General features: G+C 40.2%; 1 protein-coding gene across 1 annotated transcript in view; it reads left to right on the top strand.

Annotated features, from left to right (window-relative positions):
- PRR12 (proline rich 12) overlaps positions 1–11781 on the top strand; it is a 69203-nt gene extending 57422 nt beyond the window's left edge. Inside the window, exons 10-14 of the mRNA XM_075280262.1 lie at positions 1985–2110; positions 2734–2831; positions 3613–3741; positions 4045–4140; positions 9090–11781. Of these exons, the coding sequence (XP_075136363.1) occupies positions 1985–2110; positions 2734–2831; positions 3613–3741; positions 4045–4140; positions 9090–9230 (590 nt within the window). The 3' untranslated portion in view covers positions 9231–11781. The remainder of the gene's footprint in view (positions 1–1984; positions 2111–2733; positions 2832–3612; positions 3742–4044; positions 4141–9089) is intronic.
- The last annotated feature ends 2302 nt before the right edge of the window (positions 11782–14083 follow it).

Genomic DNA, 14083 nt, shown 5'->3' with positions numbered 1-14083 from the left:
CCCATGGACTGGACTGGAACTGAATTGCAAGCAGGCCATGTGACCAATGAATATGGTGCCAAATTATCTGTAAATTGAAAACTGTTGCTGATCACTGGGATTTGGGGTGTTGAACCACCACTGATCTTTGATTTAGGGCCTGTCTAAAGGTCAGTTCATCAACCTTAAAATGCCAAAAATATGTTTAAAGGGATTCTGTCACCAGGGTGTGACATATTAAAACAACAACACCAGATAGATCTGGCTTAGCTAAAAGTAACACCTTCTCCCCCATGAAAATGATTGTCTCTGTTGCAGAAATATTAATTTATTTCACAATATGCAAAGTATAAAATCCGCCTGAAGATAGGTGAAGATAGGCAGAATCTGCCTCAAAATCCGCCTACAAAAACGTCTCCCATTCATTTCAATGGGAGTCACTCGCTTTTTTTTTTCCTGCTAGCGATTTTTTTTCAGCTAACGGGAAAAAGAAGCGACATGTCTTATCTTCCCGTGGATTCCGTGGCTGAGTCAGTCGTGGTGCCCGCAGCTCAAGACTCTCTCCTGATTAGGCCCATTCATTCAGGCCTAATCAGGAACGGGATGCCAACGCACTGCGCGGAGAAGTCACACAGTGGAAAATGTTTCCGCCGTGTGAATATAACCTAAATGAATGGGAGTCGTTTTTTGAGGCGGATTCTGCCTCAAAATCAGCTTGCAAAAAACTCTGTGTGAACATACTATAAGAGATTGGTAGATTTGCATTTAATGCAGACAGTACTCTAAACCCTAAGGGAGCCTTCACACGGAGTTTACGCTCTGCTCATTCTGAACGTAAACTCAGATCCCATTGATTTCTACGGGTGCCGTCATATGCGTGTATCACATTGAAAGCAATAGGTAAAAAGCCTCCCATTGATTTCAATAGGGAGCGTGCGTATGCGGCACCCATAGAAGTCAATGGGATCTGTTTTTTACGCCGCTCACTCTGAACGATTTTTACGTTCAGAATGAGCGAGCGTAAACTCCGTGTGCAGGCTCCCTCAGTATGTAAGGTATACTTACACATACTAGCCATATTCTTTTGGTCTCTGTCTAAAGTGTTTAGTTCAAGGGGGATTGCCTAGAATGGGAACAACTGTAGCAAACCCTCACCTTCAAGACGTTTTTTGTCTGTCTTCATTTTTTAAGAGGCTGAATGTAAACAAGACTGTTCCACAGTGATAGCAAACGGAGATCTTTCTATTATGCAACGCAGTGCATGAAGCAAAGTGAATGAGATTTCCTTTAATTCCATCCATAATGCAGAAATAAATGTTGCATGCTAATTGTACCTGCGAAAGGAACTCTGCATGTTCTCTATGGATTTGTAAAAGGAGAGACCTACAAATGCAAAATGCAGCAGAAAAGTTGTGAAAAAAACTTAATAATTTTGGGATTATTTGACCTAATATGTATTTTTGCTGTGTAACCCATGGGAGAAATCCAAGCCTGAGCCTCAGATATCTGCCGTTTGTCATCTTGAACCTCTGTAGTTCAGTTGGCAGCAAACAAGTTTTTTGTTTGTTTTTTTCCTTCCCTTTCCCCTTCATTTGGAGCCTGCATGCTGAAAATTTCGCACTGTATGAACTATGGAAAGGATTCCCATTGAAATTAATGGGATTCGGTATTTTCCATGCTGTAAATGAAAACCGTATTTGAATAAGTGTGCAAATAACGTGTGAGCAGAACTGTAGCGTCTGCAGCAATAGATTAGTCCTGTCTTGTGCCTAATGTCATTCTTGAGCTGAGATATATCTGCCCATTGATCTCCTAGTACATGGCTCCACCTGCAGGCATGTACACAGTAGTACACCTCTATAGATGTAGCACATATGTATTTACTCCATAATGAGTATGTCTCATCGAGAACCTGGCAACTCATGATAAAAGATATATATAGAATACTTATTATTTATTTAGGAATCTACTGGCTTCTACTAACATTTGTACATGTGCTTTCTAGAGCGCATACCTGTCGGCCGGGTATTGAACACAAGAGCCATGAAGGAAATGTACCGAAGTTATATTGAAATGTTGGTCAGCACGGCATTAGATCCAGATATGATTCAAGCATTGGAAGATACTAGTGGTAAGTAGTCGCTTGCAGTTGTAGAGCCTCTCCTGACATACATGACTTAGTAAATCCTTATACTGCCCATGAAATAACTATATAACAATTGTGGCGTGTCTTTTATTACAAGTCTTCAGTCAGAAGTACACTATATGGACAAAAGTATTGGGATCACCTACAAAAGATTTATTTGGAGTCCTCCCCTTCCCATGAATCTAATACTACTCCAGCTCTAATGGGAAGGTTTTCCACTATATTTTGGAGTGTGTCTTTGGGAGTGTTTGCCCATTCATTTGGAAACTGCATTTGTGAGGTCAGATACTGATGGTAGACTAGAAGGTCTTGCCTTCTTCCATATTGAAGGCTCCACCATACCTTTATGGACCTTGCTTTATACACCGGGGGAACTGAAAAGAGCCTTCCAAGCCGTTATAGTGTATAAAATGTCTTCACGGTGGCTAAGTGGTGTAGACCAAACCCTGACATATGGCATATTGTAGTCAGGTAGGTCATCTGGTATCCACCAAGCCCAGATTTGTCCCATTATACTGTCTCTATGTAGCCCAGTCAGTGACACCATGTGAATTCATAGCTCCGTTTCCCTTAAGTAATATCACTGTTCATCTTCTGTGTCTTTCCAGACGAACTTTATCTTCCACCCATGAGAAAAATTGATGGAATTGTAAATGAACATAAGAAGAAGGTTTTGAAAAAGATCTCTCTGAGCTCGTCTATTCAGGTAAAGCTGTCCCTGATGTCTTTTGTGCCATAGTCACAGAGAGAGAGGAATTTGTTCATTAAGAATTGCTGGCTTTGGGGGTAAGAGAACACTTCCATTAGGTTCACACCTTATTTGCTTAAAAAGTGGGTACCTGTGGACCCCATAGACTATAATGGGCTCTGCTCAGTTTCCACCTGAAAATGGCTGCTGGCAGGACCTTTCTCTCTGCATTTGTTTAAGTGGAATGAGGGATGGAATCCGGGTGCAGGTGTGACCCGGGCATTTGTTGTCTTATTTTTGGAGGCGTCATTTTCCCGTAAAGTAGATGATCTGCTGATCATGTACTGATTTATTTCACCATATGTCTTTCTAAAAGTTTTAGTCCTGTAGCTGTCGAGCTACTTGAAATAATTCTGCCATTGCTAGAGGGAGCTTATTGTATACATACACATATAGTAAACTGCCAGCTAAGCTTAGGCCTATGGTTACGGATAACTCGCACGCTTTAGTGCTAAGGCTGTGCTATATCTGGACTTGCCTTTGTTTCAAATTGCAATTTCAGATGCAGCGAAGCAGTAAGTGGTAGACGGCAAGCACTGTGCGCAGCCACTAATAGCACCCTAACAGTATTGCAAGGCCCTCATAGAGGAAGGCGAGCTGTGATTGTTTTCAGACATAATTCCTGGTGATTTGGGCTTTTGCAGTGTTTCCTTCTGCTTTTTAAGTATTAGATTTCCATATTTATTTTACTGTTTTCTGGATTATTTACTTAGCACATGTCTTTTCTAATGACCTGCAGGAGGCGCTTCATACGTTCCCACAACTGAATATTGACCCAGGAGAATCTAGTGTGAAGATGAAACCAGGAGGAGAGCCCTACAACCGGAAAACACTCAACAAATTAAAAAAGAATGTAGCCAAACCACAGGTAGAAAATGGTGCTGGTTGGATGTTTAGGACAGAGCCAAAGAACCCAGTACAGTATAATGATCATACAGTATATTGAGTGACAGTACTGCTGATGTGGACCTTAATGCTAGTTTAAAGCCCAATAGTAGAATCTTATCTCTGATTGAAACCCAAGTGTATATCAACCTATCAAGATTCTAAACCAGTTCTGATGAAACTGAATAGATGCACAAAATGGCAGCTATTTGTGTGTGTTCAATATTACATCTCTAATGTTAACTCTTTGCTGTATTTGAGTCCCTTGTTTTTGTTTTTTCTTCAGGAATTTAAGGTGGATGTTGAGAAGTCACTTTATTACTCTCTGTACCATTCCTTGCATCACTACAAGTATCACACCTTTCTACGTTGCAAGCAAGAGGTAAGTGAATTCCATAGGTAATGGTAATTGCAGGTTTCCATCATGTTGGAAAGATTTAAAGGGGCTCTATCAGCAAAATCACGCTGATAGAGCCCCACATATGCGTGAATAGCCTTTAAAAAGGCTATTCAGGCACCGTAAATGTTATATTAAACTAACCCCCTGTCTTAAAATAATACCCTAAAAAAGAATGTGATCAACTTACCCATCGTGCATGCTGGGCGGGCATTCGGGGTCCGCCGTCTTCTTCATCCACGCCTCCTCTTCTTGCGATGTCCTCAGGTCCCGTCTTCCTCCGGCACTCGCGAACTGACACTGCACAGCCTGGGCGCATGCGCAGTAGCATGCTGCTTCTACTACGGCTACTGCGCATGCGCCCACGCCATTTTTTTTTTTAGCAATGTCAGTTCGCGAGCGCCGGAGGAAGACGGGACCTGAGGACATCGCAGGAAGAGGAGGCGTGGATGAAGAAGACGACACACCCTGAATGTCCGCCCACCGTGCACGATGGGTAAGTTGATCACATTCTTTTTTAGGGTATTATTTTAAAACTGGGGGGTAGTTTAATATAACATTTACGGTGCCTGAATAGCCTTTTTAAAGGCTATTCACGCATATTTGGGACTCTATCAGCATGATTTTGCTGATAGAGCCCCTTTAAGAACCTTTCATGTCTTCGTGAATGTGCGGTTTTAGACACCACTAGAAAGCTTACAGTGTGCGGATTTTAGGGACTGGAAAGAGTTAGTGGATACAATGACTTGTACACTATATTAGGGATCCAGTACCCTTACTTAACTGCAAAGCTTCCACCTGATTATAAAGCACCCTTTTTTTTTCTTAGAGAGGACATTTCATGTCCACATGAATGTGCAGTTTGATATACTGCTAGAAAGCAAACATTGTGATGAATTCAGCGCACTGTCACGTTTCACAGTATGTGCCCCGGTGGTGGAGGTATCGGTGCTGTTAATTTCGGCATTGATATCTATACACTCGTCCATAGACTTGTTCTGGGAGGTTGAGAGTTCCTTACAGCTCAGCACCATCGCTGGGCCTCCTCTGACATGTTAGAGTACAGTCGGAGGAGGCATTCCTCACAGCCTAGAATCATTGCTTGTGGGGAGAGATTGGTGCCAAAATTAATGGCACTGACATCTCTACCACCGGGGCACATACAGGGATATAAGACTGCACATTCACGAGGACATCAAAAGTCCTCTTAAAGAAAAATAATGTGCTTTATAACCAGGCACCAGCTTTGTAGTTAAGTAGGGTACTGACTCCCTAATACAGTGTACAAGTCAATGCACCCACTATGGCTTTCCAGTCCCTACCCAAAATGTGATATCTGAAGAACAGGTCAGTGACTCATGTGCTTAATCTGAAACCACTAAGATTACTCTGTGCTTTTAAGGCCCCATGCACATGACTGTGAAAAACAGACGTGTAATGAACGGACCAGAAAAGTGCTGAAAGATAAGTGACACACTGATGGAAAACAGAGTAAAAACTGACACCTTCATCCACTTTTGATGTCCGTTTTTTTCACTGTTCACGTAGCCTAACTGATCAAGAGTAACAAGTGAATATTGGCAGTTCGTGGAAGCCATTATGTATCATTTAGCGATCACAATGCTGGTCTTTAAAGGAGAGCAGATAGGTAGTTACTGTGTTACAGAAACACATAATGAATAAAAAATAAAAAAAAAAGACACAAAAAATATTAGAAAATTAAACATTAAAAAGTCTCCTTTGTACATTCCAATTAATACAATAGTAGCAAATCCTATTAATATTATAAAAAGTTTGTGGGTTTGGATGTTTGGATGTTTGTTCCTCAATCATGCAAAACCCGCTCGACCGATTTGGCTGAAAGTTTCCACAAACATAGTTAATACACCCGATTGCGCAATAGGCTACTTTTCGTCACAATAGCACACATACGTTTGTGCCAGGACCCCCACAAAACCCAAACTCACACCACCATCTCTGCAATCTCACACACTTTGGACCATAGCAAGCCACAAAATTCATATTGCCCTCTACAGCCTAGCCCCTAACTCCACACACTCACATATACATATACTTTACCACTTTGCCCCTCACCTTAACGATACTCCAGGAGGCTCTCTTTAATGCTCCGGAGCAGCCATGTTTGCCGACCTCCATCGCTCTGACAATCCCCGACACCGCCCACCTATGTCAATACCCCTAGGAAGTCTAATAAATGCAAAAACAAAAAAAAGGGATAAAAAAAAGTTAAATACTGTGAAACACATACATGTTAGGTATCGCTGTGTCCGAAATCGCCCGCTCTACAAAGCTATACAAATATTTTGCCTGGACGCTTTACGCAGTAGCGGCAAACATACTGAAAAGTCCAAAACTGCGGTTTTTTCACTATTTTCATTATCATACAAATATCAATCAAAAGTGATCAAACCAATACAATGTCGTATATCGAAGTATATTAACTTCAAATACCTCTGTCCCAAAGACACTATGTACAGTTTCTCACAACACCGTATAGCAGCTGAAATACAAATTAGCTTCAACACAAAAGTCTCACGTATTCTCTGGATTACAGCAACAACAAGATACAAAGTTACATTTCATATCCCATACCTTATACACAGTACGAAAACCTTACCCGCGCCTGTATTTACACACTTCTACAATCACCGCAGACCAAGTCGCGGGTACCAGCCAGTTATTTCATAAGACTACATCTGCCACAACAGTATAAAAATATCTATATACTATATTATGCTGGGTTCACACTAGCGCCTGGACTCCGTTCTGAGCTTTCCATCTTCTGCATGCAGAAGACGGAAAGCTGTCAGAGCGGGTCCGGCCGTGAGCGCCGGGGAGAGATTTATGCTCTCCGCCGCAAAACAGTTTTTTTTAAAAAACTGGACACAGAGTACTGTATGTCCGACTTGTCCATTTAAAAAAAAAAAAAAAAAAAAAAAAAAAACGGTTTCGCTGCGGAGAGCATAAAACGCTCACCGGCGCTCACAGCCGGACATCTTTCAAACCCATTCAAATGAATGGGTGTGAAAGACTCCTGCAGCTTTCCGTCTCCTGCTCTGTTTTGTGCAGGAAACGGAAACCTGTATGAACGGAGACCGGGCGCAGATGTGAACGAGCCCTTAGGCTATACTATAATTTTAAAAAAAAACTCCCTATCTACACTATTACTCTCTTCTGTCCCTATCAGTCCTTGACTGTAATCTATTATCTTTTTTTAAAAACAAAAAAACAACAAACAAACCTATATTTGCCTGTCCCTGGTGTTCCCGTGTATTCCATCGTGGCCAGGTCCTGCTGTTCTGTTCTGGGTGTCTTGTTTTGACAGAAGTCCCTAATACATGTGACTGCTGAGGCCAATTAGTGGCCTAAGGAAAGGAAATAGGACTTCTGCTGGAAGAAAACAACAGGACCAGACCACGCTGTTTTGTTTTTTGGGTTTTTGTTTTTTTTACCTTGCACGGTCTTGTGAACAGAAATTACAGACATTTTCCAGGAGACTGAGGAAGGTATGAAAAAACCCCAAAAATCCACACTCGCCTGTCCCTGGTATAGCAGCACCCGGGATGTTCCTCACATCGCCTGTGACGTCCAGTTTCTTTCCTTAGGCTAGTGCTGTCCAAATCATAAAGTGGATGGGATTTATTTTCAAGAGTCACCCAGAACCTAGGTGGACACCCAAGTACTTATAGCTATCCAACATTTTCACAACTAAACCATAAAGAAAAAAAGTCACTTCTCTACATTTCCTATTCTGGTCAATACAATATTTTTTTTGTCTTTCCTACATTGAGAATAAGACCAATCTCAAAATTGTTGACTTGATCCCTGTCCTCCTTTTACCTCCATTCCCTACACACCACACCACCACGTATCATCAGAAAAACGGGAGTTTCTGGAATATCTTCAGTCATGGTAATTTATGTACAAGAAAGATGATCACCTGAAGTAACAGGCCCAAAGCTTGAAGAGTGGGGCACTGGATGAATGCAGGAACATTCCTTACTCAAGTCATTATTATTTTTATTTTTTTTGTGACTGGGGTATCTTCTCGTGCGTACACTGTCCCTATCCACAATAAGGAAATCATAGCTGGTTTTCTGATAAGTTCTAAACCATAGAAAGTTCCTGCATTCGTGGTTGTATCTATCTAGAGAAAATCCTTAAAACATTGCAAAATTTTTAATAACTTATATTTGCAAAAATATTTAACATTTCATTGTCTGCAAAATTCTTGGGAATACACCTTTAATGTACAAGAATTGGCCCTTTATATAGTTTATTCACACTTTCCAATCACGTCACAATATTTGATGAACTTTTCTTTTTAAATGGTGGCAAACGCGTGGCAGTTTTTACACATTTTGGGAAGAACGACTGCTGTAAAACTGAAAGCTGTAACAGGCCTCTTTTAATCTTAAAGAGGCCAGTACTAGTCTATGAAAGAGTACTATCAGAAGGAGGGGGGCTTTCTTCACAGCTAGCGTCATGACTGGGCGGTAAGGAACGCCCCCACAGTATAGCACTACACACAGTACTGTCAGGAGGGGCGTTCCCAGTTAGACTGTAAGGAACGTCCTTCTGACAGTGAAGAGGTATCTGCAAATGCACCGATAGCTCTTCCACATAACGGAAAAGCCGACAGTGCACTGGATTCAGCGCATTGCCGGCTTTCTAGTGGTATTTAAAACCGTAAGCGCCCTGAGGACATGAAAGGTTCTCTTTGAAGACTATCTACCATTGGTGTGTTATTCGGATATGCAGGCAGGTGTTTTTTATTATTTAAACTGCAATATTTCTGTGTAACCCAAGTAGAATTATAATATATAAAGTTTTGTTCATTATGACAGGTCATTTTCTCTTGAGTTTATGCACCAGGTTGGCTCTAACCATCACTGTTCACCCATCTTTTGCAGACCAACGCAATAGAAGAACAGAATGACGACTTGGGTCAGGAGGAGGTGGTTCAGCAGTGCATGAGAAACCAACCTTGGCTTGAAAAGCTCTTTGATTCTTTCATCGACCTACTCACGCAAGCACAAAATAAGTGTGCATGACCAAACTCATGTCAGCTATTTGAGCTGCAGTACAGAATGAAACCTGTTTACCAGGGATTCAATAGACAAACTGAAACCATGTGACTCAAAAGATGAGAAAGAGAGACATGCCAGGCAAAAAAGGCAAAGTGTTCTTTCCTGAACTTAACTTTGTGGCCGCGGAGACCAGCCACACAAAAGCTATAAGAGGAGTAAATGAGATTTTGAGGCCTCAACTTGACTTTCAGGCCTCTGACAAGTGATGCTTGAATGGAGGTGTCCTCTCTTTCTCTTGACTTCTGTCTTCTTCCTTTTTTTGTTCTTTATCTTTTTCTCCTGCAGAGAATCGTTCACTAAATGTCCGTTGTTTTCTTTCTCCTCCTTATGCCACCCCCGTCACACCCTAAAGAGGATTTTTGGCTCTGCCTTCTGCTCAGACCCGCTTCCAATGACTGACATACTCTGACAGAAGACGGCAGGCTGACATTTGCCCCTGATTATTATTTATTGGGAAGCATGTGTGTATGTGTTTGTGCGTGTGTAAGAGCCAGAACCTCTGTTGGCCGGGGTGGTGGGCATTTTAGATTTTGGATTAACAAATCTTTTCAGCAATGAGGGTAGCTCACCACAAAATATGAAACGCTCACTTTTTACTACTAGTTTTAGTTTGGTCACGCACTAAAAATGTAGAAAGATTTTTTTTCTTTGTTTTTGGATTGTATTTTTTTTTTTACATTGAGAGTGCAAACCTATTGCCTTTTCTAATGTTTAACCTATTGGCTACTTACATTCATATTTCTCACCCTTAGTTTTTGTTTCCTGTGGACAGAAAGTCATGAGTTCTTTTCATAGATTTGGCTGCAGCTGGCCTGGGAGAAAATGCTAAAATCTTCTAAAGCGGCACAAGCCGAGCTATGGCCACCTTACTGGAGGTGGTAGGTGTAAAGAGGAGGAGGAGGAGGCATTCCTGAGCTTTTCTTTTAGGAGTAAGAAAAAACAGGGTAGAATTACACATACAGCTATTCTCTCCAAAGATGTCGAATAAATTGGGAAAGATAATAGTTGTAAGAAAATGGTACCATACCTGTGTTCTGCTGTATTCATGTAACGTAGGATCATAAACAAAGCTTTGCAGCCTCTTGCCGTCACAGTAATAAAGCTTTGTTAATCCAATATCAAAAATTTAATTTATTCTTTATTTGGAAAGTCAGCTTACTGTTAACTTTACATTCAGTATTTTTCATGGCGCAGGATCATTTCTATATGTCTTGTTAATGTCCCTTGACACAACCATGGTGTTATCTACATTTTATACATGATTTGTTTAATTTGAGAGGACGGGTGGAGCGACTCTTATGGTGTTAAGCTCGTATGCCATTGGAAGTTTGGAAAAAAACGTAAGGAAAATTATTAGGCATTTTGTAAAGAAATTTCTGTTACATTTTGCTATTGTTTCCATATTCAGATTCTTCATAAGCCTTCCATTAGTATAAAGGCTAATAAGTTATTTTGCCCTCACTTATTGAGGTTACACAAGCAGCCCTTAATCTACCCTGATATAATTCATTAGCGTATCACTCATAACAAAAAGCAAGTGTGGTTTTTTTGTTGTTGTTTTTTTGGGGGTTTTTTTCAGTAGATACTTAGGGTGCAGGGGCTGCTGCTCCTTTTAAATATTAAAGGGTGAGGCAGAAAAAAAAATAAAAAAAAAGCTAATTTTTTTTTTTAATTCACAGTTCTAACATTACTTAAACATTATTACATGGTAATTGTATCCCTTTTTTTTTTTATTCTTGTGCATAAACAATATAAAACCGTATTTTCCCAGTATGTTGCAATGATGAAATGACAGCGGGAGATGAACTGTTTGTGTGTTTTTATTTTATTTTTTAATTTTTTTTTTTTTTTTTTTAAACTTACTGTAAATATTGTATAGGAGAAAAATCTATGTACAATATTGTATTTGACTATATCTAATTGATAATGATGATGTTGCTTAGATGTGAAGTGTTCAGTTTAACTGAACTTGGATTAGTATTTTGCTCAGAAAAATAAACTTAGAACAGAGAGAAAAAGAAAAAAAAATGGGGTATTCTTAAGCTACATTGACATTTTCCACTACTCTTCCCTTTTTATCTGATTTAATTTTTTTCTGAAGTGGAGGGATATTGACTGTCATGTTTTATTCCCTCTGGCATGCATCTGCCCGTTTTACAGTCGCCACTAAAGCGGTTTGTTTTTAAAACCTTGTTACCTGTGTCCTATGCATGAGAGAATATATGACATGGAAGGGCGAGTCAGAATTTGCCTTGGCGTGATTGTTTTTCGTATAAAATCAGTGACCTTAAGGCTGGGTTCACACAGTTTTTTGATATTTTTTAATCAACTAATAAAAACAAAAATTGAAGCCAATCAGCACATGTAAGTACAGCCTAAAATGTGTGTTATATTAGCAAGTACAGCGACATCAGGCTTGCAGGTTGAGCTCTGCTCTCACATGTCATTTTAGCTGTTAATTTTCTCAAGAAAAAGCTGCAAGAAAGACACATGTAAACACAGCCTTAGGCTAAGGCCCCACGTTGCAGAAACGCATTTTTTTGGGTTGCAGATTTTTCTGTGGTTTTTGGAGCCAATGCCAAGATTGGATTGAGCAGAAGGCAGAAGTATAACTTCCTATATATTTCCTATTCCTTTTGTAGCCATTCTTGGCTTTGGCTCTATAAATCACAGCAAAATCTGCAACAAAAAAGCTGCATTTCCGCAACGTGGGGCCTCAGCCTTAAATGGTTTGTATCACGTTACCCGCGTCATAAGCCACTTGTCCTTTATCAATGTGTAGTATGAGCGCCATAATTTATTTACGTCTGTCTTTACAATTTTTGAATAATGGAGATTGGACAAACATATTTCAGGAAGTCTGTTCCCCTCTCTTAAATCCACTTGTCAGCAATGTATTCACCTCTAAAAGCTGTTGTGTTAGCAAATGATTTAATGGAAAACTGCAGTCAGAAAATGAAAAATCCTCATCATGTCGTAGTGTATGTGCAAACGTTTTATAGCGCTCAGACCCCACCACCAATTGACAGCTCTGTAGATTAAAATTCTATATGAAGGGCTCATGGACCTGGTTGGTATTTAGTATTATGAGCTCTGCAGTGTTTGGCAGAACCAGAAACTAGAAAAACTTGCCATGCCCAATCCAAGAGCAGGATATGATGGGGGATAAATCATGTTAGGACTCCTTGGAGATAGAGTCTGGTTTGCCTGGAAGTCCTGTTATTATAGTCTCTGCTTTTTACTCCAAATCCTCTAAACCTATATTACAGAGCTCAACCTCACTCCTTGGTCATATGCCGCTCACATACAGGTTCATACAATGTGGGCATTTAGTAGCTGATTTTTCAGTTTTGACTGTGATTTTCTATTAAGTTACAAGGTACTCATGTAAGTTCCTATATCTGAAGACGCTTGTTAATATAGGCAGTGCAACACTGGTTGCTTTCTTAGAAATGGAAGCAGAAGTGAATGCTTTGTTAATGCGTACCTCTGGTGTTTGGGTAGTTGGTAGAATGGAGAGGACAATACCTTGAAGGAAGTACCTAAACCCAGAGGAGACACCATATTCCCAGTACAGGGTGTTGCGTTCCCTATCACTGGTACTACATGAAATATGATTTTGCATAGGATGACGGCGGTTTGTAGTTTTAGTGATATTTTTTCTTCTTCCTTTTGTATACGTTTTTAGGTGACATGATAATCTACTGCAGTATGTAGGTTTTGGTAGCACTTTAGAGCTAATGTCTTCAGGTAATTTTTTTTTCTTTTTGTGATAGCTTACTATAGATGTAAGTATACTTTAACAAAGTGTTATGAAACTCCTTTACTATTGGGTTTAATGTAAAATACCAGGATAAAGGAAAATGGCAGCCATTGCCCACATCTGGTTGGAGTATGGGGGTATAATGGACTTGTATGGATGACTGCTTTCTTGTTTTCATTTTTGTTTCCGGTTACTAAATGATATGAATAGGATTATATGGACCCTGATATCAATGGATTTAGAGAGGTGAGTCTGTTAGGTAACAGCCGCTTTCCATAGTGTATATTGTAGACTGGCTTTGAATGTTGCTACATTTTAATGCATCTATCTACACAGTGGCCATTTTCCGAATATATTTGCTAAGGGGCAAACCTAGATAACAGTCTTGCCCTACTTCATCAGTAATAGCAGACTTTTATTAGGCCTGGTTCACATCTGCGCATAGGTTTCCACTTGGGGACCCCCAAAACGGAAACCTAATCCGCATAAAAAAGCAGTTACCTAAGGAAACCCGCAGACCCCATAAACTATAATGTGGTTTCTGCACGAAAAATGCGAAGAGAAAAATGGTGCTTGCACTACGGGTTCATTTGTCAAGATGTAGTGGAGCTAAACCTCTTATTGTAGCATTTTGCTGACGCGTTAAATTGAATGTTTTAATCCAAATTTCTGTGCTGATTTACCTTTATTATATCTTTATAGTTGTGAGAGCTGAATGCTTGGGATGGCTCCAACATCCAGTGCACCGACCTGGTTGGCTGCACTTTTTCACCACCAGCGGTGGGTCTATGCACGTACTATAAAGATATAGGAATTAGCAAATAACTTTACATCTATTTACATGAGAATGCTTTTCATAGGTGCACAGTACATGAAGTCTAACGCCTAAACAAAACTGGTTATACACGTAAGATATTTATCTACAGACCTCTGGCTGCTAAGTTTGGCGAATTCCATCTGCTAAGAATCTGATCTAAGCGGTTGTCATACATATAAGATTAGTAGCTGATGCTGAACGTGCCAATGATCTACAGCTAAATGTCTGGCCTATAGC

The sequence above is a fragment of the Leptodactylus fuscus genome, chromosome 6 (assembly GCF_031893055.1).
Source record: "Leptodactylus fuscus isolate aLepFus1 chromosome 6, aLepFus1.hap2, whole genome shotgun sequence".
Classification (NCBI taxonomy): Eukaryota; Metazoa; Chordata; class Amphibia; order Anura; family Leptodactylidae; genus Leptodactylus; species Leptodactylus fuscus.
Note: the sequence above shows the minus strand (reverse complement) of the source record. Positions and strands in the feature narration are given on the sequence as shown.